This window comes from Pan paniscus, chromosome 3 (assembly GCF_029289425.2).
Source record: "Pan paniscus chromosome 3, NHGRI_mPanPan1-v2.0_pri, whole genome shotgun sequence".
In the NCBI taxonomy this organism is placed as follows: domain Eukaryota; kingdom Metazoa; phylum Chordata; class Mammalia; order Primates; family Hominidae; genus Pan; species Pan paniscus.
The window spans coordinates 56,938,800-56,952,223 of record NC_073252.2 but is presented as its reverse complement, the minus strand read 5'-3'; the positions used below and the strand labels follow the sequence as shown (position 1 = coordinate 56,952,223).

The 13,424-nt window shown below is 34.9% G+C and overlaps 1 protein-coding gene across 4 annotated transcripts in view; it reads right to left on the bottom strand.

The window, feature by feature from the left end:
• Positions 1 to 13,424, bottom strand: part of ANKRD17 (ankyrin repeat domain 17) — a 184,966-nt gene that overhangs the window by 39,645 nt on the left and 131,897 nt on the right. For all 4 annotated transcript variants that reach the window (XM_008971825.5, XM_034958674.3, XM_034958677.3 and 1 more), the window contains 7 exons: positions 11,190 to 11,301; positions 10,902 to 11,047; positions 7,612 to 7,754; positions 6,876 to 7,089; positions 6,159 to 6,334; positions 4,692 to 4,854; positions 1,783 to 1,878 (listed from right to left, as the gene is read on the bottom strand). In XM_008971825.5, coding sequence (XP_008970073.3) covers positions 1,783 to 1,878; positions 4,692 to 4,854; positions 6,159 to 6,334; positions 6,876 to 7,089; positions 7,612 to 7,754; positions 10,902 to 11,047; positions 11,190 to 11,301 — 1,050 coding nt within the window. The remainder of the gene's footprint in view (positions 1 to 1,782; positions 1,879 to 4,691; positions 4,855 to 6,158; positions 6,335 to 6,875; positions 7,090 to 7,611; positions 7,755 to 10,901; positions 11,048 to 11,189; positions 11,302 to 13,424) is intronic.

Genomic DNA, 13,424 nt, shown 5'->3' with positions numbered 1-13,424 from the left:
AAATAAAAACATAATTGACATGGTATATTTAGGAATATATACAAATAAAGAATCAAAGAGTAGCTTTTGCTATTCTTCAAAATAATATCCATTTAGCAGGCACTTTAGAAACTAAAGTCATTTATCCTCTAATTTAAATATAAGAAATTGTACAGCAAACAGAACTACAATAATTTATGTTGGCTGGTTAACAGGCTAAAAGAAATAGTCAATGTCAACAAAGAAAACAGATGTGAAAATTTTTCAAGAAATGTCCTCAAATATTTAAGCTTTGTTGCTCCAATTTTGTGTACAATAATCATTTACAAAGGAATCAGATACATGTACTTACATAATTTTCTCAGTGATTTCATTCTCAAGTCACACTTTAGGACAGCAAAACACTACTTCCTTATTTTTATAAAATTTTTGTTTATTTAATTTTAGAGATAGGGGCTTGCCATGTTGCCCAGGCTTAAATGCAGTGGCTATTAACAGGCATAATCATAGTATACTGTATCCTTTAACTCCTGGGCTCAAGCAGTCCTCTCACCTCAGCCTCCCAAGTACATGAGACTAATGTGTACCTGAGACTACAGCTGTGTGCCACTGAACCAGTCTTATTCTTAGTATTATTAAAAATAATTTATTTTTAATCTCCCCCTCTGCCCCTAAAAACCTGTGATATATAGGAATGTTAATTGTCATGGACAAGTCTAGAGCTAGGAAAGACAGTGACCTAGCTAGTTTAAATTAAAACTTATAGGGAAAAGCTGTTCACTATCATGTAATAGCAACTGTGTAAACGTCATAAGAAGACATTTTTAAGATTTGTTGTCCTCTTTGGTTTTCAGAGGCATGTGTTAGGATCTTATTCAAGTGTTAGTGTAAACTCCAAATCAAAATGTATGTCTCCAGGAGAAGGTCTCAATTAGGATCTCTAATAGGATTCAATTTTATCTTCCATAAAATTTCCTGCAAAATTTGCATTTCCTGCAAAATTCCTAGCCAATTCATTCTAAAACTTAGTTAAAACTAAAAGTTAGTTACCCTAACTTTTACATCACGCTCAAGACTTCTTGCTCATGATTAAAAGTAGTACGTTCATTTTACTAGGAAATAAAAATCTATTGGACTCATTACTTTCTCAATATAGGTATCAGTCTGGATAAACACACATATACAGAGGACAGCCCTAATGAATAATAACATGTTGCTTTGAATTACTTAGTGTTCACATAAAAATTAAATTAGCTCAAGAATTTTTTTATTGTTATTTTATTTTTTGAGACAAGAGTCTTGCTTTGATGCCCAGGCTGGAGTACAATGGCACACTCTTGGCTCACTGCAACCTCCACCTTCCGGGTTCAAGCGATTTTCGTGCCTCAGCCTTCCAAGTAGCTGGGATTATAGGCACATGCCAACATGCCAGGCTAATTTTTGTATTTTTGTAGAGATGGGGTCTCCCCATGTTGCCCAAGCTGGTCTTGAACTCCTGGGCTCATGCAATCCACCTGCCTCGGCCTCCCAAACTGCTGGGATTACAAGGGTGAGCCACTGCACCTGGCCTCAAGTATTATTTTTAAAGATAAGGTAATCCTATAGCAGAGGATGTTTTATTGATTCATTAGGTAAGTAAATAATCTGCAAGAATCTCTTAAATCGCATACTTCATTCCCAAATACTAGATAAATGAAAATGGCTACATATTACACTTTACTACTCAAACTAGGAATTCTTCTTAGAATGGAAGATATATTAACCGAATAGAGTCCCTTGCTCATATAGTGAACAACATATTACCTTATCAGTGATGGTTGCTATGTATCTCATACATTCAGAATCTGATGGAAACTGATTGACTTCTTTGACTAAGTAGCGCACCACCTTCACATGACCCTAAAAAATAGATATCAATGTCAGATTGAAAACAGACTCTAACAGTTCAGTAAATCTATGCCTGAACTAACTTTAACAGTTAAGATTAGGGCCACAAAGTAAAGACTAAATTGCATATTTACACTATAAATGAAAAAGAGACAGGCTTTGGTTCCAGTGAGTTAAATCCACATTGATCATTCTCATCCTACCCTCCAAAAAAAGTACATAATAATATGAGCTAAAATTCTAAACAACTCTGAATAAAAAAAACAATAATTCCAAAATCAATACAAAGAGTAGGGGATATGTCTGAAGGGTGGTGGTGGGGGGGGGGGATTCTTATTTTTTTCTTTGCTAACTCCCTAAATGTGAGAGTCTAGTTTCAATTCTAAGGATTAAAAGAGCAAAAATAATAATTTTGTTTTTTCATTCCTTCAGATAAAAAACAAATGTATAATACTGTCTTAGGTAGTGTGAAAGAATATATACTTTCATGAAGAATAAGCTATGATTATTCACTGCAACACAAGTTAGTATCTAAGTTCAAAATCTTTAGACTTGCCCTTTCCTACTTCTTAAAAGCCATTCCCACTTTGTCTAGCCCATACTGTTGCTTTCTGACACAACATCTGAAGTTAGCCAGTCGGGATAAACAGCTGTTAATCTTTAGTATATTTTTTCTATTGCCTCTATCTCTTCCTTTTAGACTGCATGTTTCTAAACTTTTCTCTAAATGAATAGCTCAAATGCCACTTGCATCATTCCCTAAGGATCTCTCTAATACTTCTACAGTGTTTAAACTATTTACATGGGACAACTCAAACAGTTACCTAACTTTGGGTATGGATCTTACCTTTCCATATTGTACCCTATATAACATAGTATATGTTATATATACGTATATAGACAATATGTATATACATATAGACAATATGTATATACATATATAGACAATGTATATAGACATATATACACAACATATACTATGTTGCACCCTATATAATATATATAGTACTATATAATATAGTACTCTAGCCCACAGTTGCACATGTTAGGTACTCAAGAAATAATGGAACAAATACATAAGAGTATAAAAGATAAGCACTGCTCATCTGAAGTCAATAAGTCTATCTGGAAAGATATATGCATGTTAGATACTAGAGTAATAACTAATAAAAATAACAACTCTAATAATTAGAGTAATAACATATAAAAATATGTATTTCTCCAAATGAATGATAAACACTGTCAAACTTGTACGACCTCTAGAGATTAGAGATCTTGATGTGAACTCAAATAGGATGAAGAGTTTGGTAGGAGAGACTTCAACTATAACTAAAGAATGAGTAACTTTGGAAAAATGAAGAAAGACATGGGCATTCTATGAGATGAGAACAAAGGTGATGTGAGAGATAGGAACAAGGAAAAGACCAAGCAAGAAGATAATTCTCCACATTAAGGATTCTAATGGGAGACAAGATCTACAAGCACTAAATTGTGGTGGCTGTGAATACCAAACTAAGATTGGATTTCAAATGATTTCAGAAACTGGGGAGACACAGAAAGGTTCTTGAAGAGGTTCTCTCATATAGTAGAGTGGTTAGAAAGATTAACTTGATAATGATATGCTAGCTTGCTTGGAGAAGAGGCAGCTAGCCAGTGAGAAGGAATAAGTTGGATTGCTGAGAAACAAAAATATAGAGAGTCAAAAATACAGAGTCACTGGTAGTCCAGATTATCTAGGGAAGAGGTAGAATAAAGAACAGCAGTCAGAGATAATAAGAGAAAAAGGAAGAAATAGCTTATTGCGATTTATTTATTAAAAATTTTCAACATTTTGGCATCTACAGGGAATTTTATCTACATATCTCCAAATGACAAAACTCAAAATTATAATCCCTGTAACAGTAATCTGATATTCCCAATAACAAACTAAAGCTGGATTTAAGAGATCAATGGATTATCAAACAAACCATTAAATCAAATTACTTACACACAGCTCTGTGCTATGTACAGAAAGAGAAAGTTTGTTTTACTTTCACGGAATTTGTATTTTTACCTTTAAATGTAATATACTTGAAACTTAGTAGTTTAAAATGCTGGTAGTGGCATTTTCATTATTTAATTCATTTTTTTTCCTAGTAAAGTCAATAATTGAAATGAAAACAAATTTTTTTTGAGACGAGGTCGTACTCTTGTCACCCGGGCTGGAGTGCGGTGGCACAATCTCAGCTCACTGCAACCTTTGCCTCTCAGGCTCAAGCCATCCTCCTATCTCAGCCTCCTGAGTAGCTGGGACTATTAGCACATGTCACCACGCTCGGCTAATTTTTATAATTTTTGTAGAGGCAGGGCTTCGCTACATCTGCCTGCCTTGGCCTCCCAAAGTGCTGAGATTACAGGCATGAGCCACCATGCGTGGCACAAACCCCCCCACCGCAAAATAACCAGTTTAAGTGATATTTTTCTCTGTAGTGGTAATACAAGAAAACACTCACTAAGAGTAACTAACTGGAGGTACTTACTTAAGTATCTTAACTGGATTTACACTTTGTGAAGATTAAGACTGCAACTAGATTTTGAACACATTACTTAGAACAGCTTTTTAAAAGTTTACTTAGCTCTGATGTCCAATAAGGTTAAAATTAATGGCTTTTCTGAAAAACTTGTATATATCTACATTTAATGTTGCCATAAGAGTAATTATTTGCATATTATTGCTTTCATCACAGCTGCAAAAGTACAAAATGAGTCTTTAGTGATCACTAAGCCATGTACTTCCTAGTGTAAGTAAAAAAACATCCAGGTAAATGAGGATGAAAGACTTATACCTTTCTAAATGCTGCCATAAGAGGAGTTATCTTGCGGTTATCTGCTGCATCCACATCTGCACCTGCTTGCACCAGTAACTGAACCACATCGAGGTGTCCACCATTTGCTGCTAGCCACAATGGAGTGTTCCCCTTCTTGTTACGTACATCAATATGAGCTCCCCTAAAAACCAATGACACAGATAGCATTGTCTTTTTTTTTTTTTTTTTGATACAGGGTCTTGCTCTGTCACACAGGCTGGAGTGCAGTGGTGAGATCATGGCTCACTGCAGCCTCCACCTCCAGGGGTCATATGATTCTCCTACCTCAGCCTCCAGAGTAGCTGGGACTACAGTCCCATGCCACCACGCTCAGCTAATTTTTAAATTTCTTGTGGAGATGGAGTCTTCCTATGTTACCCAGGCTGGTCTCGAACTCCTGGGCTCAAGTAATCCTCCTGCCTCAACCTCTCAAAGTGCTGGAATTATAGGCATTGTCACCACACCTAGCCTAGCATTGTCTTAAATAGAATGAAATGACACAGTAACAAAAATCAACTATCAACACGTGAAAATATTCTGTAAAGATAAAAATTGTTTTCAATATTCAAAGATGTAAATATGTCTTCCTCTCAGAATTATACTACACAAACAATATCCTATGAGGCAACTGTAACCGTTTCAGATTATTTGTATTCATATACAATTTGACCATCCCTAATCTGAAATCCAGTATCTGAAGTCTGAAATGCTCCAAAGAGCATTTCCTTTGAGTGTCATAACAGGGCTCAAAAAGTTCCATACTTTGGAGCTTTTCCAATTAGGGATACTCAATCTGTTTTTGTAGTTACGTTAAAGATAACATGCAGGTTTAGCATTCATTCAGTGGGCATGATGTAGATGGGAAGACCCATGGTTAGTAAGAGTTAACAGCAGTTACTGCCAAATACTACTGCTTAGAATACCATGCAAAGGTCTTTCAGAGTGCACGAAAACAAGTTAAACAGACAAGCATCTTTGGAAAACTAGCAGGCAACTTCTACATGACTGAAAGTAGAAAGTACCTTGGATCCTGTCTGTTTATCTTAAATAGTCCCATAACCACACCTAAAAGCCTTAATTACTGTGAAGAACAAGAAAATGGACAATGAAGCCTTAGATCACTGCCAGACTTTTAAGACTTGTGTGGGGGGGATGTAAGTATGTCTGATAACAGATGGATGTTCAAATAGCTTGTTATTGTAGACGTTAAAAGTAATATAGACAAGAATGAAAGAAAAACATTTTTAGGTTACACAGAAACAAATCAGACAATGTAGCATAGCTCTGGAGGGTTGGAAAACAATGGGTGGGTTTGGGGAAAAAAGCACTTGTTTATAAAAGAAGAAATAATCACATTTGATTTTTTAAATAGTTTAATTGCCTAGAGAGAATGATAATCACTAGTAACACTTGTGTTCATATATGAAGGGTATGGTAACAACATACCTGCCAATAAGAAGCTCACAGAATTTGTAATGCCCTTTATCTGCTGCTATGGTTAAAGCTGTATCTCTTGAGGAGGGAACTGGAGGGGCATTAACATCAGCACCTTTATCCAAAAGAACTCGGCCCACCTCCGCATATCCACCAGAAGCAGCTTCCATTAGTGGTGTGAGACCAGTCTAAGTTTAGTGTAAAATTAAAAGTAATGACACGTAAGAGACTGGAAAGATCTAAAATTGTAAAGAATAACAACTTGAAGAAGGAATATGATACAGCTGTTACCAAGATTCACAACTAAATTTAATCACTGACCCTTATTAGCTCCTTTGAGTTAGAGTCTGATCTATTAAAAGAAAATAATTCTACCTAATCTCAACGGTATTGCAAAAAAAAAAAAAAAAAGAAAAAAAAAATCTGTTTAAGATGCAAGCACTTGGCATATAACTGGTACTCAATAAATGTTCCATTCCCTTCCTTTTCAAAATAGTCTCTCTTTTTCAGCTGATAATCCTACTGTCATTGTTGCCTATAAAAATTTATCACTCAGGTATTTTCAAGAGTTAATGTTTGACTGAGTTATACAGAATGATTTCTAATTAAATATATACATAGGAGATAAATGTTACTAGAAAGAACTAAAATTATAATCAACATGTTGCTACTATATATCTTAAATATCAAAGCAATAAATTCATGTGTAAATCTCAGACTTTTTCTTACCTTAGCTCTGTGTTCAACATTTGCTTTTCTATCAAGCAGAAGACTAACCACTTCAGTTCTTCCTTGGAAGCAGGCTAAAGTAAGGGCAGTGTTCCGATTGGTTTCTATCTGAGCATTTATGTCAGAGCCCATGTCTAACAGGAGCTTAACAGCAGCTGTATGCCCATTCATAGCTGCTAACATCAGAGGAGAGATGCCCAATTTGCTACCAGTTCTAGGGGTGCAGGTATGGGGAAAACAAATGGAAAAATGTATATTTTAAATGACAGAAAAATTGGAGATGATATATAATTCTAATCTAAGATTATTTTGAAAGATTGTTTAAAATATCCATTTTTCTCAACCTTAGTAAGTCTCTGAGATACTACCAAGACTCCATTAGAAATGTTTTATTAGAATATTTTTTGTATTTCACTCAACATAATGACTTAGGCTGGAAGGTGATTAATAAGTTATTAGGATAAACTTTCAATCTTAAAGCATGTATTAGCTTGCTTAATAAAAGCTTCTAAGATGTTTACATTTAGTATCATAAGAAACAGTACTCAATATTTTTCAAGCTCTATATCAAGTTTTAATTACTTAAATAAAGTTCATCTCAAAAAACTCTAACACTTTGAATGCCAAATTTGTAATAAAGGGATTTACTAAATTTGGCACTAAAAAATAGGTGTTCTACAAATATCTATAACAGTCTTACTAAATAAGGGGCTTACAGAAAGGGAATACAACTTGCCTAGAGTTAATCTCAGCTCCTGCATTTAGTAATATTTTGATGATGTTCACATAGCCACCAGAAGCAGCCAGACTTAGAGGTGTGTAATCAGAAACATTCCTGTGCTCTTTATTTGCCCCTCGAGCTAACAATAGCTCCACCACCTGAAAATAAAATAGAAAAAAATATGTTTTCTTATGGAGAGACAAATTACCAAAGTGTGTATTTTTAAATTTCTTTTTCTGGTATACTGTACAATAAAAGAAGGGGAAAGTTCTTCCTTCATGCTCTGCATAAAATCAGCCTCTAATGATAGCAGGAGGTCTTAGAAGCCAACAAAGAGATACCTTCTCAAGTAAAACCCATGTAGAAATCCACTAAAATGGTATAATGTGTTCATGAAAGGTCTGGACTGAAAATTTTGTGACATGCTTTGGAAATTAATATTTGTTATTTCACCACAAAGCGGTAAAATAGAGTAATATGCGACAAGATTTCTTCGTATTATACATGTGAATGTATTTAACATATTTTTAAACCTTTTAATCAGTAAGTATTTTAAAAGCATGGTATAAAAGGTCCTATATTTTCACAAGATTATGAAAATTTTCTAAGATAACATTAAAAAACCTTATATACATTCACTACCTAGATTTTAGGTCCCACCTACTGGCAGAATTTCTGGGTGTATGGTTTTGTAAGAAATTGCCAGGCTATTCTTAAAGTGGTTGTACTATGTACACTCCCTTCAATAATGCATGAGTTCTAGTAGCATGAGTCTTGGCAACATCTGTTATTGCCAGTCGTCAATTTTAGCCATTCTAGTGGATGTGTAGTTGTATCCCACTGGATCTTAATTGCATTTCCTGAAACCTAAAAATATTTAGCATTTATTTAAGTACTGATGGGCCATTCACAGATCATTGTCCACTATGCCGTTTAATGCCTAAACAATCCTTTGACACAATATTCATTCTCATTTTATAAATAAGATATAGAGAAGTCAAGACTGGCTCAAGATCATAGCTCTTACCCCTGCTCTTACTATTAATAATATATCCTAAAATACTAACTGGCAAATAATAAATGTTAATGAATAGTGGTTTATCTTGCATCTCAGCAAAGCTATGTCCAATTTTAGATATCACATTCTTTCCATCACTTTTTGCTTTCAGAGCGGGTGACAAGGTTATAAAAACAAGAAAAAATATGGCGTTAGGCTATTTTATAAACAGTATAGTAGAAAACTCTAATCAAATTTCTCAAGTTTTCTCAATGCCATTATATTTCTCAATTCTTTCAGAGAACTCTTCTGCTCCCAAAACATCCAATATACAACAAAAATGTATTATTTTATAGTAAAATGACTTTCCAACATTTTATTAATCACTTCAAAATACTTACCTCTTCTATTGACACCAAATTAAAGTAACAAAGTGTTTATAGGCAAAATTGTTACCCTAACATACTTCAACAATTGTTATAACCTAATCTATTATATTTTAACAAAAATACATAATTCATAAAAATTACAGTGCCCTATTGGCTTTAATATTACTTTTAAATAAAGAAAATCAACTAATATCTTCTTGACTCAATATTGAAAAAATCTGTTCTTATATAAAGCAAGTACTTTTTCAAGCTAAATAATGATTGAAAGGCAATATGATTGAAAGGCAAAATTTTGCTTTCCGGGATTTATGGGGATTTTTACTTTTTCTGGAATAGTAGAAATAATTTATCAAATTAAGTGGTTCATTTTTCACTATATTAATATTTGGCTTATAATACTTTTAACCTATCTATTGCCCCTACTATGAATTACAGAAGAAAAAAGTGACACAAGTAGAAGAAACAAAACAGTAGGGACAGGCCAGGCTCCTTGTCTCTTGTGTGGAGTAGGCTAGTAATAAGTGTATCCATTCATATAATATCTATTCCAAATATAAGGGAACAAAAATTACGGAAAAAAATGCCTATATTATCACTGTTAATAGATTTCAGTTCTTTTTAATTTACAAAATGAAGGATGACCAAGCCCTACCCTTACTGCACTTACGTAATTTTATTAGATTTCCCATTCTTTTGTATAGGAATTATTATATCTATTAAAATTGTTTATTTATTAGTTTATTTTTAAAATCTAGTGGATTTAACTAACTAGAGCTCAATATAACCTTATGTGCTATGACTGGGGGGAAGTGGGGGAAAAAGCTAGTTTAAGATGCTCAAATGGGAGGTAACAGTTCCCCAGTTCGCTCGTCAGAATACCTTTACATATAATATTTTAAGAAGGATACTGACATAAAGGGTGAAATAGTCATGATGATGAAGGGACTGGAAAAGGTATTCTTAGGCTAACAACCGAAACAAGACTTGTTTCACACAAAGAATAGGTGACTTCAGGAAAAAAAAAATCTGAAGATAGAAAAGGTTAAACCTCTTTCTATTTGTTTAAAGAACAAAACTAAGAACTGTGGGGAAACAAAAAAGGCATACTTCAGGCCTGATAAATAGGAAAACCTTATAAAAGAATAAGAGAAAAAAGATTTTAAAGCTAAGACACTGATCTGAATGACCTAAGGTGCTTTCCAAATCTAAGATTCAATAATTCCTTGATAGAGAAGGGAATCTATGGAGACAACACATCTGGTTTATATCCCCTGTACAAAGGACTGAATTTGAAAAAAAAAAAAAAAGGGTTATCTAGCTGATTATAAAATGCCACAAGATACATAAGTGAGTGTAAAGGTACATTTTCTTGAGCCTAGCTAATCTCTATCAGTTGTTCTAGTTTCCTTAAAAAAACAAAAGGTCATATAATCTTATCATCTTATCTGAGAACCTTTCCTCCAGAGTTGAGAAAGGGTGGGGAAAAATCAAAGCAAGACAAGAGTTCTCAAAACACATAAAAATTGAATATTCTTAATTCCCTACTAATCTTACAGACAGCAACAGAGACTGTGATTAAGTACCTTCTATGCCATGTACTATAGGGCAGGCAAAGATGAGTGCATATAGGCCCTGTACATTAGGAACTTACTGATTTGACTTGGAATAGTCTTTCTCCTACCGTAAACGCATGGCATTCCTACTTTTAGATGAGCAGGATTCTAAACAATGTGTGATTTTTCTGGCAAGATAGCTTATGCTAACAATGATACTCATCTTTTTGTTAATAGATAATAGTTTCAGTTACTGTGAGAAATCTAAACGTCAAAGCATCGTTCTGATAGAAAAAATAATATAAGTGAAAGTACACATTTGCTAAACAGAGAAAGGAAAACAATTACACTAAGGGGAAACATTACCTCCTGTCTTCCCCCAGAACAAGCCAAGGAGAGTGGTGTGTCCTTGGTTCTTTCAGACTGGGCTTCAATGTCTGCACCATTGTCCAGCAATATTTCCACAACACCAACATGACCAGCTGTGGCAGCCAAGATGAGTGGAGTAAAACCTGGAGAAAAATAATGATCTTCTCACTACATGCTAAGGCAAAAGAACAAAATATCTGACCTTAAAAATAGGACTAAAAAATAATGTTCCTAAATAAATTTTTTGACCAGTATTCCAAAAAATAAAACAAAAGTAGGCCCTACCTTTCTTGTCTCGGTGCTCTATACTAGCTCCTCTCTCTAGCAGTGTTTGTACCAGTTCCTCGTGGCCACCAGCACAGGCAAGTGTTAGCGCCGTGTCATGATTACTCTCAGTCTATAAGAAATTATTTTTTGGTTAGTTTATTAAATAACTTAAGATGTTAATATCAAATACATAATATGCAAACATATCAAATACATACAAATACATATGTACCACTCTACAATATCAAGCATTTGAAAAGCAAGGTTTACGGACGGGAGTGGTGGCTCACGCCTGTAATCCCAGCACTTTGAGAGGCCGAGGTGGGCAGATCACGAGGTCAAGAGATTGAGACCATCCTGGCCAACATGGTGAAACCCCATCTTGACTGAAAATATAAAAATTAGCCGGGCGTGGTGGTGCGTGCCTGTAGTCCCAGCTTCTTCGGAGGCTGAGGCAGAAGAATCGCTTGAACCTGGGAGGCAGAGGTTACAGTGAACCAAGATCACGCCACTGCACTCCAGGCTGGGTGACAAAGCGAGACTCCGTCTCAAAAAAAAAAAAAAAAAGAAAAGAAAAGAAAAGCAAGGTTTACTTGTTTCCATATTAGCAGCCAACTTGTGAGTTTTTTAAAAAGGCTACAAACATCAAGAAAAATAAAGTATGACTTTCAATCACGTGATTGAAAGAAATACTGTGGATTAACTTTTGCTTTCAGCCATTAATGGAGAAACATAGATCAGATTTATTTTCCTATTTCAAATAACTAAAAAAGAAAAAAAACCTCTTTGAAACGATGGTGTTTAGACAGGCAGTGCAGAAGAGTGATCTCTGAAGACAGAAATGATTAGCCCAACTTACTGCCTGGAGAGTTTCCAGGCTATATAGTGCAAGGAGCAAGTATCCAAACAGAGCCTGGCAGTCTCCCCAACTTGAGAAGACAGAATTTGGAGAGATCAAGGTGGCTAGAATTCATGGAGCAGATTATTGAAGAGGAGAGTACTGCAGAAAGGGTACTCTAGAGATGTGCAGAGGATTCCCCTCAAATCTTCAGCTGAGTTTTGATCAGTCCATGTGCATGAGGAAATTATCCCAGGCCAGGAAAGGACCACCAGAGAGAGTCAGGCTGAATAATACCCAGGGCTCACACGGGGCCAGGAATAGTGTGGTTCCCACCAGCCAGAGTAGAAAGACCTCAAAACACACAGGATGTCAAGTAGAATCCTCAGTAGTAGGGCCAAATTAGCAGTTGTGGACCCACCTAACAAACTGAGAAGTAGGCCTTGAAATTTAAAAAAAAAAAAAATTGTTTCCAAGTAACTTAGCTGTATTTGAGAACAAAGCCCCAAAATACTTAAAGGAACCAAATATCCAAAATATACTGTGTATTTTGAAAAACAAAGACTATTATAATGAGACATGACACTATCTACATATGGTTTGCTTCTGCCTTCTGCTAATGATAATGACCAACATATTAGATTTACCAGTGTTCATACTCTGTTATAGTTTCAATGCTAACCTAGCAAACTATCTAATTTCTCATACTTTTATTATTTATTTTATTTTTTATTTTTGAGATGGAGTCTCGCTGTCACCCAGGATGGAGTGCAGTGGCACGATCTTGGCTGTCTGCAATCTCTGCCTCCTGGGTTCACGCAACTCTCCCTGCCTCAGCTTCCTGAGTAGCTGGGTTTACAGGCGTCTGCCACCACGCCCAGCTAGATACCTGTTAGTACTCTACAAGCAACATGTGACTATTAGCATTTGAAATATGGTTAGTGTAACAGAGGAACTGAATTTTAAATTGTATTTAACTTTAATTTAAATGTAATAACTGATATTCAATTTGGTTACTGGAAAACTTAGGATGTCTCAAACAATTTGAGTAAATGAATCTACTTTTCGACTGCACATTTAATTAAATCTAGATACAAATTGAGTATTTCCAATGAAATCCAAATTCAGATATACTTTAAGTAGGGTGACAAATCTGGGACTGAGGGGGTTTCTGGGATGAGGGACTTCTGGTGCTAAAACAGGAAAGTCCCAGGAAAACCAAAATGATTTGATCACTCCAGCTGTAAGTCTAACATGCCCAAGTTTTGAAGACTTTTAGTATGAAATAAAAATGTAAATTATCTCAGCAATTGTGGTGTATTGATTGCATGACATGTTAAAACAATATTTGGATATATTAAATTAAATTAAATATATTTTAAAATTCATCCCATTTGTTTCTTTTCACATTTTTT